This window comes from Desmodus rotundus, chromosome 2, assembly GCF_022682495.2.
Source record: "Desmodus rotundus isolate HL8 chromosome 2, HLdesRot8A.1, whole genome shotgun sequence".
Lineage (NCBI taxonomy): Eukaryota > Metazoa > Chordata > Mammalia > Chiroptera > Phyllostomidae > Desmodus > Desmodus rotundus.
This window is the reverse complement of record NC_071388.1, coordinates 43,446,348-43,469,716: the sequence shown is the minus strand read 5'-3', so window position 1 is coordinate 43,469,716 and position 23,369 is coordinate 43,446,348. Positions and strand designations below refer to the sequence as shown.

The window sequence follows — 23,369 nt, the reverse complement described above, 5'->3', positions numbered from 1 at the left end:
CTAAACTTTTTTCTTGATTTTTACAATGTATTCACTATCTTTATAATGCCCCTTTATAAGGTAGCATGACTGTGAAGTGATGCACAGTATATAAAATATAATCTATTTTAACTCCAAAAAATAAGTTATCAATTTTTATTGCTGTCTTTATACATTCTACTTTTATGGTACCATATTAACAAACTAGCTATTATACAATTTGGACTAAATTCAGAAAAGGTAGATTTCTGTAGAAAAAAGAAAGCAGAGTCTTATCAGAGAGGTTTCTTTGCTAGAGTAACTAAACATTCTGTAGTCCAGGTCATTCTGAACAATTCTGGGGAAAGGTACTTGATGAAAATGAAAATAAAGCCTCTTCCAAACACTTAAACTCTGTAGTTATATCGAAAGAACAACAGGATATGGACAGAAGCAAGAAAGATGAAAATCAGAGTTCTCTCCACATTCTACTCTTAAGGGGGCTCTTGATCTCATTAATTTAAATGGGAAATTTCTGGTCTTCCCCTACTCTCTGAAATCTCCTTTGCCTATTGTTGGGGGTGGGGGAGATTAAATTAGTAGTACATCTAATTTCATTTACAAATTCATATAAAACCACATTTGGTTGGCATTGTCAACTTGGTTTGTTTTGTTTTAAATTGAAGTGGATCCTTATGAAGCAAATGACTGGGTAAGAAATAGGAAATGAGACTATCATTTTTCCTATAAACTTCACAGAAATGGCATACAGCTTAAACAAGAAAATGCCTATAAAAATTTGAAAACTACAAAATGGTACAAATGCAAGAGACTGTTATTAATAATAAATAGCTTACCAATTAACTGAAAGAACTTGAAGCCCAGATATCACAAAAAGCACATCTATTTGACACTACAGTGAATTACACCTATTTCTTTTATTAGTATACCTTTCAAAGTATACTTTGCTTAGGGTAGATCTCTGTAGCATTACTCCTCTGGGCTGAGGAGTAATATGCTAAACAACAGAAAAAGTCACAAATAATGCATAAAGCCTATAAAAGCCATAAAATCTAAATTTGAACACACTTGCAGAATTTCTCTTCTCTTTACATCTACCAAAAATCAACCCCTAACTTGTTTTAACTAGTTTCTTTATCCCTAATTTGTTTTAACTAGTTCCTAAAAACCATCAAAGTATTGGGTTAGCCAAAAAGTCTGTATGGTTTTTTCCGTAAAATAAAGGACACATTTCTCATTTTTACCAATAACTTTATTGACTTGGATATTTTGAGTATGTTAGCTATCTCCTGCTATTGGCTTCTAGTGGGTAGAAGCCAGGGGTGCTGCTAAACATCTTCCAGTGCATAAGACAGACCCACAGCAAAGAATTATTTGGCCAAAATGTCAAGAGTACCAAGAAACTTCACAAACCACTTTTGACATGTTCAATCAGTCACAGCACCTTCTCCATACACTGCACAAATCTTTTGTTGTTTCAGTTGTGTTTTTATCGTTCTTGAAATAATAAAGCATAATACACTGAAAATGTGTATCTTCTTCCATCTTTAATATTAAAAAGGCTACACAAAAATTCACCAATTTTGATGTGTTTTTAAGTGCACACTGATATGACAACTATCACAATACAACCTAACAAAATTGTTTCAAGTGGCATTAAAGACTACACACTACTACAGCCACGGTACAGAAAAAACCTAAACAAACTTTTTGGCCAACCTAATAGGAAACATCTAGATCCTAGAAGGAATCAGATTTAATTGTGTGTGTAGAGCTCTACTTTTATTGCCAGTAATCATCATTCTTCAGTATTACTCTTCTCTTACCGTTTGAGCATATTAAAATATTCTCTAAGACCAAAGAAGAAGCAAAGAGATATTAAGAAACATTTTCATCAGTGATTATACAAGAGCAGAAATGCTTTTACCTGACCTCCATCTAACCAACACACAGAATTAAAGTTCTCATTCCCGCTGTGAAGGGTACCTGCTGAAGCCCAGGTAACGCTGAATGCCCATGGCTAACTGGCCTTTCTCTAGAATGCTGATGCTCAGGAAGAGTCATTTGTGTTATTCCCAAACCTGTTCATGTCATTCACACCACTGTAACGCTGCTATACTTTAAAACTTAACTAACAAAACACAAACTGATGAAATAGAGTAAAAAAGAAAGGGCTATCGTTTCTAGGAAAACTAAGTGAATGCTTTAGAAAAACATGGTAAAGATAAATTGTTTTTTTAAACTGTCATGAAATAAGGTGTATACGACATCACTGTAGAAGATTGAAGAGGAGTTTTCTGCAAATCTAGTATTTTGTGCTCCTTGATTGATTCACAGGTGCCTGAAAATGAAAAGTGCAAACTTTATATGACCCACCATTGTTGCAATTTATGCCAAAAGAGATGCCACAGACATCACTTGGCAAATATAGACTCAAAGTGAAGGCTTTGTTATATATCAAAAGATTAAGGGGAAAATGAATACTTATATATTTTCAGTTAAAAAAAACATTGAAGGTATGCCTGAATTTGAAATATTTAACAAGTCCCTGCTTTAACCAATCTTTCAATTAGCTGCTTTCCTTCCATAAGCATTTCATAAGAGGGCACTGACTGCAATTGATAGCATTCTCTTTCAACAGTAAAAAGGTCAAAAGAATAAAGGTCACTCATGCAAACCAAAATTACTATACCTTTTCCTTTGAATCCATGGAGAAAAGATCAAAAGAGAGAAAGAAGAGATCAGTTCAAAAGTTCAGAGAAAAGACAGGCAAAATTTCAAGAGTTTAAGTGACAAACTTTAGTTATCTATAGGAAGGATACTAAATATGGTTAATTGATGTCTCTAGAGTTTATGATTATATTCAGGTATTGGCTATGGGAAAAGAGAAATGGTATTATATTCAAATTACAGCACAGTAAATAAATCCAAGTCTATTAAGTTTGATAAAATCAAAAACAATTTCAAAAATATAATCTACTTAAGTATGCTAACAACCAAAAAGTGAAAAACTGAGGACCTTGGGATAGGGAAATATCTTTATTAAGATTTGCGTTTTTGAGATCCTTCATATAGGTAAGAACCAAGATATACAATAAATACCATACATCTACAATTCCATAAGAATAGGCAACATACATCAATCTTGATGAAGCTTATTAGGATTGCTATTTTAATGTCCTAGGTCACTCTCCCAAACGGGAATCTACTGGTACTAAAATGAGTACAGTTCTTCCTTCTACACTTTTTTCTGTCATCAATGAAGAGGTTTACAAGAGATCAGATTTAACCCAGATCTCTAATCGAGGCACTTTATAGTATTATTACTCTGCTATTTGCCCCTGCCTTTCAAACAAACTTTAACCCATTCGTTAAAACTCATTGTTCAAATATGTAATTCTTACAAAAATGAGTAAAATTTATTAATACATAATTAAAAACCCAAAGCATAACCAGAATATTAAGATTCTTTATCAAAATGTTCACTTTGGCATACTTTCTCTTTCATAAGACTACAATCAAAGATTACTAGTTCATCAGAAAGCTGCCAGGATCTAAAGAAATTAGGAAGCAGGCCCAAGGAAATTAAGGAGGCAGCAGCAATAGAAAATGTACTCCTCTTGATTATAAGCGGGCACATAGTCTTATAACCTCGTGGTAAGGAGGGAATGGTAAAGCAGATAGAGCTAAGAAAAGTAATGGTGAGCAGGAACAAAAACTCAACATGCATTCTGCTGAATATATGCATTATATTCTATCCTCATTCACCCTAGTTCTTCTTTTCTTCATATATCTTGGAACTGGACTCTTTTTCTTTCAGGACAGAACTGCTGAGAATGGTGGAAATGCACTAATCAAGGATCCCATATTCCTTGATTCTAACCTTGGCTCTGTGCATGCCACTTACCCTCTCTGGTTTTCAGTCACTTCATATGTAAAATAAGGGGGCAGAACTAAAAGACCATTTAAGTTTCTTTCCCAAAATCTTATCAATCCAATACCAAGTATGCCCCCATAGAAAACCAAGCATCCCTACACCTGAAAAACTAATAAAACTTCTGGAAGGCAATTAATACATATTAGAAGTGTTTAAATGTTCATACCCTGTCCTAGGGCATGACTTAGGACTTTCAGGAATAATCACAAGTACAAAAATACAGTAACAAAGATGTTCATCATTATACTATTTGTTGAGAAACAACCTAAACATCTTATAGTAGGAAATGATTAAGTAAATTATTGTGAATCTATTTAAAAGAGTACAATGTAGCCATTAAAAATAATGTTGCAGATGAATATATAATTACATGGAAAGATGTTCATTATAATGAAAAAGCAGGTTACAAGTTACACGATCCCATTTGGGGGCAGGTATGTGTGTGAGCACGCATGCACGCACACACACATAGAAAAAAGATGGGAGGGCCACACAGAAATGCTAGGGACTAGCCCTGTGTGGAAGAATTTGGTATTTAATATTTTCAACCTTTTGCACATCTATGTTTTCTAAATTTTCTATTATGAACACCTATCAATAATGGAATAAGAAAAATATTATTTAAATAATCAATTCTATAGTTCTCTCAAGAGAATTATACTTTTGTTTTCATTCTTCTCTTCTTCAAACAATAAAACTCATATTTTTATCAATTGCCTTTGAAAAGACTAGTTTGAAAATCACATGATAAATAAGGCTTTTGACATGATGGAAAATTTTATAAATAGGAAGTAAAATTGTTCAAAAACAAGGAAAAATAACTAATATGGTAAATTAAGATGTAAGGCCCACAGAGATCAAATTGTGGTTCTGCTATTAAAGTATTCCCTGGTAATCCTTACACAATAGCCTGTAGATTCCTTAATGAAATACAACATCATCAAGAATTCCATTTAAGAGACATAGAAAAGACTTAAGATCTAGGAGAGAACACTAAAAATGACAAAAAAAATTAATAGTTTTTAAATTTAAAAGACAAAATGTTCTACTCATAGTATTGAATTCAAAAGCAAAGAAAGATTAATGAAATTAGGGTTATTTGGCCTCAGACTTAAAAAATGAGAAAATATGTAAGACTAACCTCTACCATACATGTGAACTTTCTCAACAACAAAAAAATGTGATTAGGGACTTTTTTCATTTTAGAGGGATTTACAATGGAAATTTTTAAAAAATTATTGTCAGTGAGAGGTACTGAAAATTACTAACAAAGCCTGAGCATCTCTTTTCTGAAGATCTTCTAGAACACTTAGTACTCAGACATGATTTAGGATCAAAAATCACCCCTACCACCCACCATCAACTGAAGGCAGACTAGATGACAACTCAAGATCCCTTCCAACTTTATATTCTTTTTGTCCTGGTCTGCAAAGCACCAACAGATATGATAGCTCATAAATTCATAGAGAAAATAAATTTGCAACAAGCAAAAAAAGAAATGAAGCAGAGTCGAATATTTTTTAACTATAGAAATACTGCTACTTTTCAAGTTTTTCTGTTTTTATCCAAGCAAATAAAGTTCACTATGTAAACTATGATTAAAAGACATTATAAAACCCCAAAGATACTTAATATTTAAAGTAAAGAAAGTACTTGGAAAATTTACCAAATATTAAAGCCAATCCGTGAGATGTACCCACTGCTATCAGACTGGACACGGCCTGAGAACAAAAGGGAAGATCATAAGACAGTACATCAAGGCTCTTGAAATGAGCAGAGTTGAATTTGCTGGTCTTCCTTCCTCTAGGCACCAAATGACATATCAACTATTTCAAATAAGGAGAATTTCATCTAGGAAGCAAAACAGGACATTTTATTTCTGGGAGTCCCTCTAAATTCACTCTAAGGGTAATGATATAAAAACTATCATGTGTCCAACATTACAGAGAAAAACATGACACTGAGCTTCCTCAAACACGAATTTCCAGGGGTCCAGACGAAGTAAGAGGCACTTATGTTGCCCAACCAAGAACCTCCGATGAGGTAAAGAGAAGGGATTGAAAGCTCTTCTCTAGTTTATTCCCAGGAGCCAAAAGGCACCAGAAATGTTCAAAATTCAGCTGACTTCCTCACCAATTAACTATAAGAAAGCTACAGGCGGCAGCTGGAAATAGTCAAGAAAAGAGGGCACTAGTATGCTTTCAGTATGCCCCAGTTCTCTATAATCACTCCACAGAGTTACTTGGCAGGATCGGTAATAGAGTTCAGAGCTGTTAAATGTACTATTTACCACAAAGTGATTGTACCAAATACTATTTTCCACTCCCTATAACAAAAGGGAGGCAAAATCACAGAAGGAGCAAATTTACTTGGGCAGGGTAGAACACATACAGATAAATCTGGAAGATGCTAATCCTTATTCCATTATATGCTTCTCAAACAAAAGCCTGAAGAGTAGCCATACACTACAAAGAAAACATTCAACATGGATAAATTTTAAACCTGATTACTGGCAATAAATGACTTATAAATTTATTGTTATAATAATTTATATAATAACTTTAAATATTTGAAGAATAAATCTAAGAAAACCCAATCAAATAGAAAGCTTACCTTTAAAGAACAATTTAAAGTATACTTACAATTGCTGTAGGCAAGCCAGCATCTACTTTGTCCTAAATGAAATTTAGAGGAAATAAAAGTACTTCAAAATATATCCTCATTATAAAACAGAAAACAGTGTAAGGCCTTCTCTTTACATATCCTTTGATCCAAATCAGTTCACACAAGAGGCATAACCTTTGTTTTTGCCTCTTAGAGAAACCACAAAAGTTGTATATACCAACAAAATATAAAGAGCAAGAGGGAAAGATCATTTTATTTTACTTGCTACAACATGTTTCAGGAAAGGTACTGATTATAAATGAACAGGTAAAGGAAAAGAGAGGAAAGAGGTTCCAGTTTCAATAATGTGAATAAAGGATAAGTACTATGGGTCAAAACACTAGGAATACATAAAGACTTTAGAAACAAGAAAACATGTTCTGAAGATGTTCTTCCCCTAAGCAGGAGCTTCCCATCCTGCAGATTATGCAATAACTCCTCAATAAAACCTGAGCAGGGCATGTATGTTCAGTCAGTTCTCAAGCATAAGAATATAAAAAATTAAGTGCTAGTCTGAGCTCCCTACCAAAAACTGGATGACCCTGGGAAAGTCACCAAACCCTTCTGGACATTAGTTACCTCATCTGTTCAAGAAATAGCAAATACTGCTCTATCTACATCAATGAGTTGTCCTGAGAATCAAACTAAATATAAAGAAAGTATTATATAAATATAAAGGTATCTATATGATGGTTCTAAAGCTTTAAATAATAGTAATGGGTTACAATGATTAGCATTGTAATAGCAAAGAGCTTTCATATAAATATATTACACTATTTGATTCTCAAACCTGGAAAGAAAAAACAGGTAGTATTATTCTGATTTTCCAGATTAAGAAAATAAAAGTTACAAAAAGTTTACTTGACTTGCCCAAGATTATTCAGCAAGTGGCAGGGCCATCTCAAACTCAGGGCTTCTGGGTCCCAGCCAAGCTCTTTATACCACTTCCACATTTCTTTTCTACAGGTGTGTGTCCCTATCAATGTGCTCAATTAGGGATCATAATCTCCCAGAAGGAAGAATCTATTTTATCCAATTTAGTAGAGTTGCCCAAGAACTAACTTAAGAAACTTTCTCCAGTGCATGGGAATATGAGAAGGAACAATCTCCAAGGCTGCTATGTACAATATACACAGGACAGCAGGATATACACAACTTTGTGTGGAAGTGTGTGCATGTGTAAAGCTTGCCTAGCACAATGCTCAATAATTAAGAAGCACACAATAAATACTTGCTAAATGATTGATTTGTGTCCCAGACAGGGAAAAAGAATGAGACAGCAGATGGAGAACATAAATGATATTCAAATGAAACCTGAGTAATAAAATCAGAAGTCAGCTAACTTTAAAAACTAAAAACCACAGACGTAGGATACATTTTAAAGATTACAGAATTTTGGTATTGGTGTTGCAACACATTAGGGTAGTGGTTTTAAAAAGCCAGATACATTAGAATCACCTGGGATACCTGTGGAAATGCAGATCCCTATGCTACACTGCTAGAGATTCCAAGTCAGTAGGTCTGGGGTGATGCCAGGAACCTGCATTTTAATAAGCACTCCAGGACATTCTTATACATTACACATGTTTTGCAAAAACACCGTGCTAAGGTATCTCTTTTATCTTAGGTGCTCATTAAAATGATAAATCTCCTTTAAAATTTAATTTGAGTTAGTTTTCAATATAGTCACATGTCATATTACTTTGAGGTTTCCAAAACTAAACAATGAAGTTCACAACTCCAAGTTTCATCCCTCCCAAGTGTTCTCCAGGCATGGATTACAAAGCCCTGATGATCAAGGCCCTAGGCAGTCCTAATAATATCACTATCCACATGGCTGAAGGCATTATTGAACAACTATTCAGGAGGGATACCAAAAAATATAACTAGCTTTACATGTTAATAAACCAACCATCACAGAAAAGCATACAATTTAAATTGAGCTGGTAATCTAGAATTATGAAGGCAGGGTATGAAGACTGTCACAGGAAAAGCAGTTTTCATTTAAACATACCAAAGGATCTCAGCCATAGCAATGAAATAAGAATAGAATGCAAACACTCTGGGATTTATTAGACTTTTCCCTCTTACTCAAGAAGGAGGAAAAACCCTTTCAAATAACAGATTTATCTAATCATAGTTCAGTGTCTGAGTTTTAGCTCAGTCTCCATTATTCAAAATATTTTTAAAACTGCACAGGTGGGTCAAATGACTGTTCTGGTTCATCTTGATTTTGAAAGGAATGAATTTCATCACCTACATAAGGATTAAATTCAGAAAACGTCATGGAAATGTAATCCTCAACAGGTGGTTCCCATTCTAGAAAATATGAGTTACTCTCCACCTAAAAGAGGAAGGACAATTGCCCAAGTTTCCTCCATTGCTTGACTATCTCTCTATTTAAAGTGACTTCATGATATATGAGCTGGGTCAGGGTATACCAATTGCCCACCGAGAATACTTTTTCTTTCTTCCTTTTTTTTTTTTTTTTGTATCTGCAGTAAGAGCTTTCTTTAATAAACCTGAAAATTGCAATGTGGTTATGGTGTCATAATGTCATTTCTGTATCAATCTCTTACTCTCCTGAAAAATCAAAACTTTGTCCATAATGAACATGACAAATGCCAATTAAAACTTCATAAAATTTATAAACTTCATAACACATTAAAGCTCTTGGGGGTTGAATGTGTCATCATAATCATCATCACCATTATATACAAGATCTGCATATTGACCTCAGGAAACTAAAACTGAAAATCTACATAAAACTATAGGCTTTGGTGTCAAAGAAAAAAATGATAAAATATATCAGAATCAGTGTCTATTGTCTTGATGAACTACTAAATAATTATACATTAACCCAGTGCTCTAAATCATTTTGTAAAAACACCACAGATATTCTCTCCCAGCCATTATCCAATGGACACATTCACCAATACCACCCCCACTTCACAACAAACAGGCTCTAGACTTGAAGCTGGAAACCCTAACTTGGAGTAAGTGTTCTGCTATCTCCTAACCCAAAGATGTAATAAGACAAGTTAATATCACCTCTCTAAACCTGTCTTCTCATTTGAAAATAAGACATGTCTTTCCCTACTTTCAAAGTTCTAAGAGTAAATAAAATAAGGTATACATGAAAAGAGACCGTGAATAATTAAAAAGAGAAAGATCAGTTGCAAAAGATTCTGAACAATCATTCCTCCATATCAGAAGACTAAAAAAACAAGCACTCTACCTCAACCAAATACACAAGATGGCAACTAAACTGCAAAGGAATGTAAAGAAAAGGCAGATAGTGTTTCTTTTAGGATGGCTGCCATATTTCATTTAGGCACACCCGAGACTCTGAGCAGACCTCTATTTCAGGGCTGCACTAATTTCTACGTCAAGATGTGTAGCCATGTCTTATGAGTCAAAAATAATCACACAAAATCCACGAAAGCCAGATTCTATTTTGCTTAAGCCTTGAGCCAAGAGAAGTGCTGTGCTCTGTTTTATGCTCAATCCTACTTCATTATGCCATTGCAGGTTATAACGCTAGGGGAAGAGAACAAAATACTTACAGCTGCAGACACTATCTGGGCAGAAATCCCCTTCAAAAGTGAATGTCGCATAACTGATCCATGGAGTGAAAAAGAATCAGGTAATCTCTTCTTCCTTAAAAAAAAAAGTTGAAGAACAGAAAAAAATTGAAAAGGCAGGGTCCAAAAGCTTTGAAAGAAAAAACACACATAAAACAAGAAAGGTGGAAAAAGAAAACACTGTATATTATTTGTTAGCTGCGTTTTGCAAAGAGGCATAAAGAGTCTAATAGTCCCACATTGAGATGTTGTACTAAACCCACTTGAACCTCAGAGAAGCCAAGCAGGAAAATGAATAAAGCCGTTTCTTTTTCTCTGATTCAGACTGTTCCTTGCCGCCTTAATATAGCAAGAGGTTCTACACCTCACCAGAAGGTTGCCTAGAGAGCACGTCTTCATCACCTCTACCTACCTTCTACCCTTGCCCACCTTTCTTGCCCTCCTCCTGTCTATAACCACTCTCTCATGCTTCAGTCAACCACTTCAAATTCCCCACTTACTATTCATTCTGTGCTGCTTCTACTAACAGCTCCTTTCACTTACCCTACTCAATATCATACAAGAAATAATTTTAAAACTTTTACCAAACATTGAGCACCTACTCTATGTGATAAAAGTATGCTCTGGAGATAAAAAAAAAAAAATCCAGGTTCCTATTCTCAAGGACCTCATAGCCTAGCTAGAGGGACTAATAAATAGCTACTGTTAAAGGATTTAGAAAAGAAAAATGAAAAGCACTACAGAAATGAAATGAATTAGAGTTTAATCTTGTTTAATAGGGAGATTATTAGAAATAGCTATAGAAAAGAAAAGATGTCTGATGTGGCCTTGATGGATACCTAGGAGTCTGTCAGGCTACAAAAAAGCACAAGCAGAAATATAAAGATGCAAGCCGTGGCTGGGTTCTCAGTTGGTTAGAGCACCGTCCCTATACACCAAGGTTGCAGGTTTAATCTCCAGTCAGAGCACAAACAAGAAACAACCAAAGAATGCATAAATAAGTGGAACAACAAATCGATGTCTCTCTCTCTCCCCAGTCCCCCTTGTTCTATTGAAAACAATCAATAAATAAATATTTTTAAAATATGAAGGTGTAAAGGTATACAGTATGTGAGGGGAATGTGAGTACACAAAAGGCATAAACCAGGAGGAGGGGGCGGGAGTGCTTAGATTAAATCAAAATGGGAAGCAGGGTCCAGGCTGGTGTCATGCAAGGGAGTTCAGACATTATTATGCAGGTGAAAGGAAGACACCATATATTTTAATTATGTAGTGATCAGATCATCAAAAACATTTAAATTATGGTGGTTCCATATAAATTTTAGGATTGTTTGTTCTATTTTTGTGAAAAAATGCCATTGGGATTTTGATAGGGATTGTATTAACTCTATAATGGCTTTGGGTATTATGAACATTTTAACAATATTAACCTATTAATATGGGGTATCTTTCCATTTATTTGTGTTTTGCTCAATTTCTTTCATTGATATCTTTAAAATTTTCAGTGTCCAGCTCTTTCACCTTCTTGGTTAAACTGATTCTTGAGTACTTTATTGTTTTTGATGCTACTGTAAATGGAACTGTTTTATTACTTTTTCTGATATGTTGATGTTAGTATATAGAAATGCAAATGACCCCGGTTAGTCACAGCAAACTTGAGAAAAAAGAACAAAGCTAGAGGCATCACACTTCCTGATTTCAAACTATATAACAAAGCTATACTAATCAAAACAGTAGAGTACTGGCATAAAAACAGGCACATATTCTGATGCACAAAATTGAGAGCCCAGAAATAAATATGGTCACCTAATATTTGACAAGGGAACCAAGAATACTCCATGGAGAGAAGAATATGCTCTCCAATAAATGATGTTTGGAAAACTGAGTAATCACATGCAGAATAATAAAATTATACCCCTGTCTTACACCACTCACAAAAATTAAGTGGACTAAAGATTTAAATATCAGACCTGAAACCATAAAACTCCTAGGAGAAAATAAAGGGAAAACAGTTCCTTAACACTGGTCTAGGCAACATCATTTTGGATGTAACACCAAAAGCATAAGAAACAAAAGTAAATGTAAGTAAATGTAATTACATCAAACTGAAAAGCTTCTGCATAGCAAAAAGATAGTCTGCCTATGGAATAGGAGAAAATATTTGAAAACCACATACTGGTAAGGGGTTAATATCCAAAATATATAAGGAATGCTTGTAACTCAAAACTAAAAAAACAAAAAACTGAAGTAAAAAAAATGGGCAGAGGACGTGAATTGGCGTTTTCCCAAAAAGACATACAGATGGCCAACAGGTACATGAAAAGATGCTCAGCATTACTAATCATCAGGGAATGCAAATCAAAACCACAATGGGGTATCATCTCATGCTTGTCAGGATGGCTAAAGACAAGAGATAAGTGTTGGTGAGGATCCAGAAAAAAGGGCATCCTCATGCACTGTTGGTGGAAAGGTAAATTGGTAGAGCCATTAAGGAAAACAGTATAAACATTCCTCAAAAATTAAAAATAACACTACCATATGATCCAGCAATCCCATCTCACGATGTGGAAGACGTATCTGCTCTCCCATGTGCATTGCAGCATTTTGCACGATAGCCAAGATATGGAAACAACCTAATTGTCCATCTACAGAAAATCAGGTAAAGAAGATGTGGCATGTGTGTACACACACACACACACACATGCGCACATAATGGAATATTATTTAGCACTGAGAAAGAAAGAAACCCTGCCATTTGTGACAACATGGGTGGACCGTGAGGGCATTGTGCTGTGTGAAATAAGTCAGACAGAGACAAACAAATACTGCATGATCTCATATGTAGAATCTAAAAGAGCCAAACTCACAGAATCAGAGAGCAGAAAAGTAGTTGCCAGGGGCTGGGGAGTGGGGGCAATGCAGAGATGTTGGCCAAAGGGTACAAACTTCCAGCTGTAAGATGAATAAGTTCTGGGGAATCTAATGTACGACGTGATGACTATAGCTAATAATACTGTATATATTTGAAAGTTGCCAAGAGAGCAGATCTTAAATGTTTTCACCACAAAAAGAAATGGCAATTATGTAAGGTGATGGAGGTCTTAACTAACTCTACTGTGGTAATCATTTTGCAATACATGTACATCAAAGAATCACACTGTATACCTTATATCTACACAATGTTATATTTCAATTACATCTCAATAAAGCTGAAAAAAATTAAGTTATCGATGTGTAAGAAATAATGATGACCAGGTTAATATACCCAGCAATGGCCCCTATTCCACAAAAGTTGACAATCTAAAGAAGACAGCACAGATGCCAGCAAAATTTAAGAAGAGGGCAAAAAATACAGACAACTTTATCAACATTAAAGTTACACATGAATTCAATAAAGTATTTACATTATGCTTCCTCCATTTCTTTTTCCTTTTCATGTGCTCTCCAAGAATTTGGAAGGTGAAAAGCAGCCAAAATGAACATATTTAGGGTTAAAAGTCCTTTTTCCAAATCTTTAATCATCTTTGTGACTCTCCTCTGAACCCATTCCAAGGGAGTGAAGGAATGCTGGAGCTGACCTTAGAGAGTGGGAGGAAGGGGGTGAGGAGTGCAGGGAACAGAAGGATGGTGAAGTAAACCAAGCTCAATGTTTCTACCCTGTGCCAGGTTTGACGTGTGCTCCTTTCAAGGGCTCTACTGCTTTGGGGAGTCCCTGGCTGTTATATTACAGCTTCTTACTATAGATGCAGAAGATGGTGGCCACAGTGTCCACCGTTTTATCCTCTCTCCTCAACAGTGCCAAAATCTTCAGGGGCAAATAAGCATATTATTTCCACCCAAGTGGGGCTTCTACTTCCAATGCAGGGCTTCAGTAGACCGAATTTATTGTGCTATAAAGAGTTATTTACATTTTAAATGATCAAATATTTCAATTATATGCAAGTGTGATTTAAATTAATGTGTACTTACCTTTTTAGGTTGGTCCTGTCACCACTATCTGAGCTTGCCACAGATGAAGTATCATAGGAGTGAGAATCAATAGTATCAATGTTTAACAATGTAGGGTCCTCGAGAACAAAAGACTCTTCTTCATCATCAGTCTAAATTGAAAAATACAGATCAATAAATTCAAAATTCCAAATAATCTGTAAGTCAGAGAGGCATTAATGAGTTTCTCCAAAATTTACATGCTTTTCTGCTTTTCACCTCTTTCCCATGCACTGTTATTGACCAGAGAGAAATAGTACAGAATTAAATTTCAACTCTACATAGATTATCTTTCTATAAAAAATTCCCTTCTAAAATTTCTTTCTGGTAGCAGAAAGAAGTAGGGGTAGTTGTGCAGATTATTTTTAGTTGCAGAATATCTCTTAAAATTCAAATTTGAATAGATGCTTTACTAGTTAACTAACCGCCAATGGCTAGTTAAAACAAATACCACCTGACAACAAACAGTGTACGATGAGAAATATGACAGGCGGACACAGAAAGGCCTTCTGGGTTGGGAAGGACATGTGCAAACACAGTGATTTCAAAATATGGACCTTGCCCATGGGAAAAGTAGTAGTCCAAAATGACTGGAATATAGGAGCAGGAATTGGAGGTGATCCTAGGAAGGTAAACTGGAACCCAAACTGTAAAAAGCCTTATATTCCATTAAGCTAGGTGACAACAGAGTCCAAGTCTATCGAGTCCACCACTGTTCCCTTAGTGCCCAGTACAATACCTGACACGGAATGACTCACTTCTTTAATGACTTTGTGTACTACATAGAGTAAGCAGTGCGAAGACAACTGAGATTTTTTTTAAAGACAGAGATGAAGGAGGGTGATAGAAAGAGAGAGGGAGAGAGAGAGGGAGAGAGAGAGAGAGAGAGACATTAACGCGATAAACATCGATCAGCTACCTCCTGTCCGCCCCTGACCGGGAATCAAAACCGCAACCTTTTGGTGCACAAATGACACTTCAACCAACCTAGCCACCTGGCCAGGGCAGAAACTGGGATTTTTAAGTGGACACAGATGACGGGAACCATCTTTTAGAAAGATAAATAGGGCAGTGTGAAGATGGATAAGGGAAGAGAGGGAGACTGAGGCAGAGAGACTATTAAGAACCGGAAAGAAGGCTACTGCAATGTAGGAATGCAACAGAAGAGGTCAAGAGAAAGAATAATGAAAGAGACAATACAGATAAAATCCTGAGTCCCTGGTTACCATTTAAATGGGGGGAGAGGGTGTTAAGGGAGAAGTGAAAGAAGATTCCAAGGTTTCCAGCTTGAACAGCCAGCAAAAGGTGATACAACTGAGATAAGAAAGCAGAATAGCAGATAAAGCAGAATGAGGAGTTTAGCTTTAAGCAAGTGAATTCTGAGCAACAGACATTAAAGAAAAATGTTCTGATCATACCTGTTCTTTCAGCTGGACTACCTTCTGCCTTAGCATTTCCATCAATGTTCTTAAGAGAGCAGCCCATACTCATTATCTCCACCTTCTCCACCTACTACTAGCTACTGACAACTACCCTTGCTGAAGTTACTTAGCCAAATCCACTAGCCTCCTTTCAGTAAGCAGGTTCTTGTCCTCTATAGGTCATTTTTTAAAGTTGATTTTAGAGAGAGAGAACAGGGAAGAGAGAGAGAAACATCAATCAGTTGCCTTTTGTACACACCCAACCTGGGATCAAACCCACAACCTTATGGTGTATGGCACGATGCTCCAACCAGCTGAGCCACCAAGCCAGGGCCTCTATGCATCATTTAACACTACTGACCATTCCCTTCTTCTTGAAACTTTCTCTTCCCTCGGTTTCTCATACACCTCTTTACTGGTAGTCCTCCAACTTATGTGGTCTCTTCTATCAGTCATGCTCTGTATTTTCTCCTCAGCCCAACTTTTAAATGGTGCTGTTTCCCAGGATTATATTCTTAGTTCTCTTCCTACTTCACAAACTAATCCATACCTATAGCTTCAAGTACCATGTCATACTAATAGCTTCAAAATGTGTATCTTCAGTGTCAACATCTCTCTTGAGGTTTAGGCCCATATTTCCAACTGCTTTTCAGATACCCACCTCCACATATAAGTCTGCTAAGAGCAGGGTTAGGATTAGCAAGGGAATATTATGTTACTTGAGAACTGTACAAGAGTAGAACAACTGCTGTAGGAAAAGGGAAAGGAAGTAATTCAAAATAAAAACTGTAGCACAAAGGTCTTAAGAGAGTCCAATCAGAATCATATTTGATTTCCTTAAATAGTCTGAGGACATAATTAAAGAAAACTGATCAGCTAAATTAACCCAGGGTTGAAAGCTTATAGGATAAGTCAGAAGCAAAAGTGAAGAAGAGAATTGACGATATCAATAAGGCTGAATTTAAAATTACTAGCTATATAGTAGATATTAATTCTCCCAAACCGATATGTAAAATCTGCACAATTCTATTAAATTTAAGCTGGGATGTGTGTGTAAACTAAAAAACTGATTCTAAAACTCACAAAGAAATGAAAAAGACCAAGAATAAGGAAGGCGATCTTGAAGAACTGTAGCAAAAATTGGAATACTGAAATTAGTAGATATCAAGACCTATTATAAAGAATCAAACATTAATATGTGATACTGAAGCAGTATGGAAAAGCCAGTGGAATCAGATCTATATATACAATCACCTGATTTAAAATACAAGTGACACCACAGAAAATAACACGCTTTTCAGTAGCTGGTGCTGGCTCATACCTCACACCATCACACGCAAAAAAATAATCGCAATGAATTGTAGATCTAATTGTGAAAGGTAGAACAACAAAGATTTCTTTTTTAATAAGATAGCATTATCATGACCTTGGAATTTGCAAAATTTTCTTAAATGGGACATACACAAAAAAACTAATCATAATGAAAAAACTTAACAGGGTTTTTAAACTACATTAATATAATGAACTACAGTAATAATTAAGACTTCTGATCATCAAAAGAAACCATTAATAGAACGAAAAAGTAACCCAGAGAATGGAAGAAGATATTTAATATACATATATCTAATAAAGAGCTCATATCCATATCATATAAAGACTCCTATAATAAGTTTTAAAAAACAGAACCAGAGACTTGGAAATATAGAACAAACTGACAGTGACCAAAGAGGAGGGAGGAGTAAAGTAAGTGGAGAAAGAAAGGGAAGGGGCAAGCAAAGGAACATGAATACAGGACTCATGGGCACGGAAAATGGGGGGATTGTCTGTGGGAATTGGGGGGAATGGGGTGAGGGTGAGTAATGGGGAAAAAAGTGGGACAACTATAACTGAACAACAATAAATTAAAAAAACCGTTTAATACAAAAGTGAGCAAAAGACATAAAAAAGCAATTCACAAAAGGAATATCCAAATGACCAAAATATATGTCAAAATACCAAATTTCATCAGTCTCCAGAGAAGTTCAGATTAAAACTATGATGTGATACCACTACGCACTTATTAGAAGAACTGCTAAGTAAAAAACAGAAAAATTCAAAAGTTGGTGAGGTGAGGGTAACCAGAGCTCCCATATATTGTACTAGAAGTATATATTAGTACAACTTTGAAAAACCCATGGCAGTATTTACCAAAGCTGAGCATACCATACCTGATGACTCAGCAACTCTATACCTAGCTTGATACCCCACAGAAACGTGTATGATCTACATAAATGTATGAGCTAAAGACATGAATAAGAATATCCGTAACAGCATTTTTCATAATAGCCAGAAAATGGAAATTACACAAATGCCTATTAACAGTAGAATAAATAAATAATGACATAAATAAGTGGAACAACAAATCAATGTTTCCTTCTTTCTCTTCCTCTTTTAAAAAATCAATCAATAAATGAAAAATACGAATTAATCTAAAGATATAATATTAAAAAGAAATAAGTCAGACACCCAACAACACATACTGCATAACTCCGTTTATGAAGTTCAAAGCAGGCAAGCTAATCAACGGTGGTGGAAGTTAGGATAGTAACTTCCCTGGGTTTGGCTACTGAAGTGGCACAAGAGCTTCTGGTGTGCTAGTCATGTTTTATTTCTTCTCTTGGATTCTACTTACACAGGGCATTTAGTTTGTGAAAACTCATCAAACTATACACTTATGATTTGTGCAATTTCTCTATATGTATATTATACTTCAATAAACAATTCAAAAAAATTTCTGGCAGCACAATGCAACAGCAGAATTGAAGTGAAGCCGGGACCACTCTCAGAGACTGGGAGACTAGGAAGGGGCAAGAGACTTGGTCTTGAATGAGGTCAAGGAACAGGTTTAATGGAAGAGAATGGAGGGTGAGGTTGTTATGGTTGGAGAATGGAATTTCAAAATTAAAAACCTCAGAGACAGTACAGTTTCAAAGGATGACAAGGCCTAGTAATGTTATTTCACACCCTAAATTCTGAGATTTAGGATGTCTCAGTAATCTCTCCCTTCCCATTCTGTAATGTATCTTGGTTGTCCATTTCTTCCCAGCCTCTCTTCAGGTTGATTTTAATGAACATTATAGAATATTTACACCCACATATCCTTTAACAAGTGCCTATTTAAACTTTCTATTTCTGCCCTTTTCATTTTTCTTCTTTTTAAAAATGATTTCTTTAACATGGCTACCCCTTACATTCTTAATAATGTTCTACAAATTGAATTGTTTTTACTTTCACTTATCTACCTTCTTAGTTCCCTTGAGATGTGAAGGCTAGCCAATTCCATTTGTTTTTTAAGTTTTAATGAATTTATTGTGGTGGAACTGGTTAATAAAATTAAATGAGTTTCAGGTGTACAATTCTATAATATGCCATCTGTATATTGTATTGTGTGTTCACCACCCCGAGTCAAGTCTCCTTCCATCATCATTTATCCCCTCTTTACCCTCTTCTATCCCCCCACTTTCCCTCCCCTAGTTATCACTATACTATTGCCTGTGTCTATGAGGTTTTTTCTTTGTTTAATCCCTTTATCTTTTTACCCAGCCCCCAACCCCTCTCCCTTCTGACAGGTGTCAGTCTGTTCTCTGTATCTGAGTTTGTTTCTATTTTGTTTGTTAGTTTGTTTTGTTCATTAGATCCCCCATATAAGTGAAATCATATGTTACTTATCTTTTTCTGAATGGCATATTACACTTAGCATAATACTCTCGAGGTCCATCCATGCTGTCCCTTCAGGTAAGATTTCCTCCTCCTACTTTTTTTTAATCGCTGAGTAGCATTCCATTATGTAAATGTACCACCGCTTTTTTATCCACTGATCTACTGAGGGACTCTTGGACTACTTCCAAATCTTGGCTATTGTAAATAAAACTGCAATGAACACAGGGGTGTTAATATTCTTTCAAATTGGTGTTTTGAGTTTCTTCCAATATATTCCCAGAATTGGAATTGCTGGGTCATAAGGCAGTTCCATTTTTTTTTCCATGTTTTATTTTTGGAGGTAGTTTCATACTATTTTCCACAGTGGCTGTACCAATCTGCATTCTCACCATGAGTGCACAAGGGTTCCCTTTGCTCCACGTCCTCACCAACACTTATTTGTTGATACATTGATGATAGCCATTCTGACAGGTGTGAGGTGGCATCTCATTGTGGTTTTAATTTGCATTTCTCTGATGATGAGTGACATTGAGCATCTTTTCATATGTCTATTGGCCATCTATATATCCTCTCTGGAGAAGTGTCTATTCAGGTCCTTCGCCCATTTTTAAGTTGCTTTGTTTGTTTGTTTGTTTGGTGTTGAGTTTTATAAGTTCTTTATAAATTCTGAATGTTAACCCCTTATCAAATGTATCACTGGCAAGCATGTTCTCCCCTTCAGTAGACTGTCTTTTCACTTTGTTGATGGTTTCCTTTGCTGTGCAAAAATTTTAGTTTGCTGTAGTCCCATTTGTTTATTTTTTCTTTTGTTTCCCTTGCCTGAGAAGACATACTAAAAAAAAAGTATCCTTATAAGAAATGTCCATTATACTGTCTATGTTTTCTTATAGGATTTTTATGGCGTTGAGACTACCATTTAAGTTTCCAATCCATTTTAAATTTATTCTGGTGGATTGTATAAGGAGGTTGTCTACTTAATGTTTTTGCATGAAGGAGGTGGTCTACTTTAATTTTTTTGCATGTATCTGTCCAATTTTCCCAACATCATTTATTGAAAATAGATTATCTTCACCCCACTGCGTACGTTCTTGCCTCCTTTGTCAAATACTAGATGAGCGTAAAAGCATGGATGTATTTCTGGGCTCTCCGTTCTGTTCCATTGATCTCTGTGTCAGTTTTTATGCCAGTGCCATGCTGTTTTGATCTATAGCTCTGTAGTGTAGCTTGATATCAGGTTGCATGATCCCTCCAACTTTGCACTTCTTTCTCAAGATTGCTGTGGCTACTCAGGGCCTTTTTTGGTTCCATATAAATTTTAGGAACATTTGTTCCAGTTCTGTGAAAAACACCACTGGTATCTTGGGTAAGTATTGCATTGAATCTCTAGATTGCTTTAGGTAGCATGGACATTTCAATGATGTTAATTCTTCCTATCCCTGAACATGATACATGCTTCCACTTATTTGTATCTCCTTTGATTTCTTTTTTGTTTTATAATTTTCCAAGTATAGGTCTTTTATCTCCTTGGTTAAATTTATTCCAAGGTTGTGTTTTTGGTGGGGGGGAGGGGCGGTTTTGGATGCAACTGTAAATAGGATTGTTTTCTTAGTTTCCCTTTCTGATTGTTCATTATTGGTGTATAAAAATGCAACTGGTTTTTGGATATTTACTTTGCATCCTGATACTTTACTGAATTCATTTATCAGTTCTAGTAGTTTTTTGGTGTAATCTTTAGGGTTCTCTACATACCATGTCACCTGCAAATAATGACAGTTTCACTTCTTTCCAATTTGGATGCCTTTTATTTCTTCTTGTCTGACTGCAGTGGCTAGGACTTCCATCCAGTACTGTGTTGAATAATAGTGGTGAAAGAAGGCATCCCTGTCTTGTTCCCAATCTTAAGGGAAACACTTTTAGTTTTTGCCCATTGAGTATGATATTGGCTGTGGGCTTGTCATATATGGCCTTTATTACATTGAGGTATGTTCACTCTATTTCCACACTGCTGAGAGTTTTTATCATAAATGGGTGCTAAATTTTATCAAATGCTTTCTATGTATCTGTTGATATGATCGTGTAATTTTTGTCCTTCATTTTGTTTATGTGGTGTATCACATTTATTGATTTGCAGATATTGTACCAATCTTGCATCCCCAGAATAAACCGCACTTGATCATGGTGTATGATCTATTTAATATGTTGCTAAATCTGGTTTGCTAATATTTTGTTGAGGATTTTGGCATCTATGTTAATCAGGAATATTGGCCTATAATTTTCTTTCTTTGCAGTGTCTTTATCTGGTTTTGGAATTAGAATAATGCTGGCCTCGTAAAATGAGCTTGGGAGTCTTTCCTCCTCTTGAATTTTTTGGAATACTTCAAGGATAGATGTTGCTTCTTCTTTTATGTTTGGGAAATTCATCTGTGAAGCCATCCAGTCGAGGACTTTTGTTTGTTGGGAGCTTTTGATTACTGTTTCAATTTCATTAGTTGTAATCTGTCTATTCAGATTTTCTAATAATTCCTGATTCAGCGTGGGAAAATTGTATGTTTCTAGGAACTTATCCATCTCATTCCAGGTTGTCCAATTTGTTGGCATATATTGTTCCTAATATTTTCTCACAATCCTTTGTATTTCTTTGGAGTCATTTGTTACTTCTCCTTTTCCATTTCTGATTTTATTTATTTGGGCCCCCTCTCTCTTTTTTTTCTTGATGAGTCTGGTTAAAGGTTTGTCAATCTTGTTTTTCTTTTCAAAGAACCGCTCTAGTTTCATTGATTTTTTTTGTGTGTACTTTCTATACTGTACTTTGTTGATTTCTGCTCTGATCTATATTATTTAGTTTCTTCTACTCATTCTGAGTTTTGTTTGTTGTTGTTCTTCTGGCTCACTTAAGTGTAAAGTTAGATTGATTGAGATTTTCCTTGCTTCTTGAGGTAGGCCTGTAATGATATGAATTTCTATCTTAGGACTGCTTTCTCTGTGTCCCAAATTTTGGGTTGTTGTGTTCTCATTTTCATTTGTTTCAAGGAATCTTTTGTTTTCTATCTTGAGCTCATTGTTGACCCATCCATTGTTTAGTAACATGTTATTTAGCCTCCATGTCTTTGTGGATTATTTTGGTATTTTTCTTGTGATTGATTTCTAGTTATATACCATTGTGGTCAGAGAAGATACTTGATATGATTTCGATCTTCTTAAATTTATTGACACTTGTTTTGTGGCCTAATATGTGTTCTATCCTAGAAAAACTTCTATGTGTACCTGAAAAGAATGATATTCTGCTGCATTGGAGCGAAATGCTCTGAAGACATCAAATAAATCCATCTGATCTAGCGTGTAATTTAAGGTCGCTGTTTCCTTGATTTTCTGTCTGGAAGATGCATCCATTGATATCAACATGGTGTTAAAATCCCCTACTACAACTGTACTACTGTTGATCTCTCCCTTTATGTCCATCAAGATTTGCTTTATATACTTAGGTGCTCCTATGTTGGGTGCATAAATGTTTATAAGGGTTATATCCTCTTGTTGGATTGTTCCATTTATCATTATGTAGTGTCCTTCTTTGTCTGTTACTATAACCTTTGTTTTAAAGTCTACTTTGTCAGATACAAGTACTGCTACCTCAGTTTTTTTCCCCCTTTCCATTTGCATGAAATATCTTTTCCATCCCTTTACTTTTAGTCTGTATCTTTCATTCTGAGGTGAGTCTCTTGTAGACGGCATACAGGTCTTATTTATGGGTCTTGTTTTCTTATCCATTCAGGTACCCTATGTCTTTTGATTGGAGTATTTAAGCCACTTAACATTTAAATAGATTATTGGTAGGTATGTATTATGTATTTATTGCCATGTTAACATTGCAATAAATATAAATAACATTGTGATGTTCTTTATAGCTATGTTCCTCTCTCTTTGTTCCCTTTCCTCTTCTCCTTCTCCCTCTTCTTCAAGAAGACCCTTTATCATTTGTTGTAATACTAGTTTGATGGTAACAAACTCATTTAACTTTTTCTTGCCTGAGAAGCTCTTTATTTCTCCTTCAATTTTAAATGATAGCCTTGCTGAGTAGTCATGGTTGTAAGTCCTTCCTTT

At 35.4% G+C, this 23,369-nt stretch overlaps 1 protein-coding gene across 2 annotated transcripts in view; it reads right to left on the bottom strand.

The window, feature by feature from the left end:
• Nucleotides 1–23,369, bottom strand: part of VPS8 (VPS8 subunit of CORVET complex) — a 259,421-nt gene that overhangs the window by 214,825 nt on the left and 21,227 nt on the right. The window contains exons 4-8 of one of the 2 annotated variants that reach the window (XM_071220589.1): nt 14,134–14,264; nt 10,147–10,240; nt 8,841–8,924; nt 6,559–6,591; nt 5,583–5,637 (exon numbers count right to left, since the gene is read on the bottom strand). In XM_071220589.1, the coding sequence (XP_071076690.1) occupies nt 5,583–5,637; nt 6,559–6,591; nt 8,841–8,924; nt 10,147–10,240; nt 14,134–14,264 (397 nt within the window). The remainder of the gene's footprint in view (nt 1–5,582; nt 5,638–6,558; nt 6,592–8,840; nt 8,925–10,146; nt 10,241–14,133; nt 14,265–23,369) is intronic. The other variant, XM_024564321.3, reaches the window with a different exon arrangement.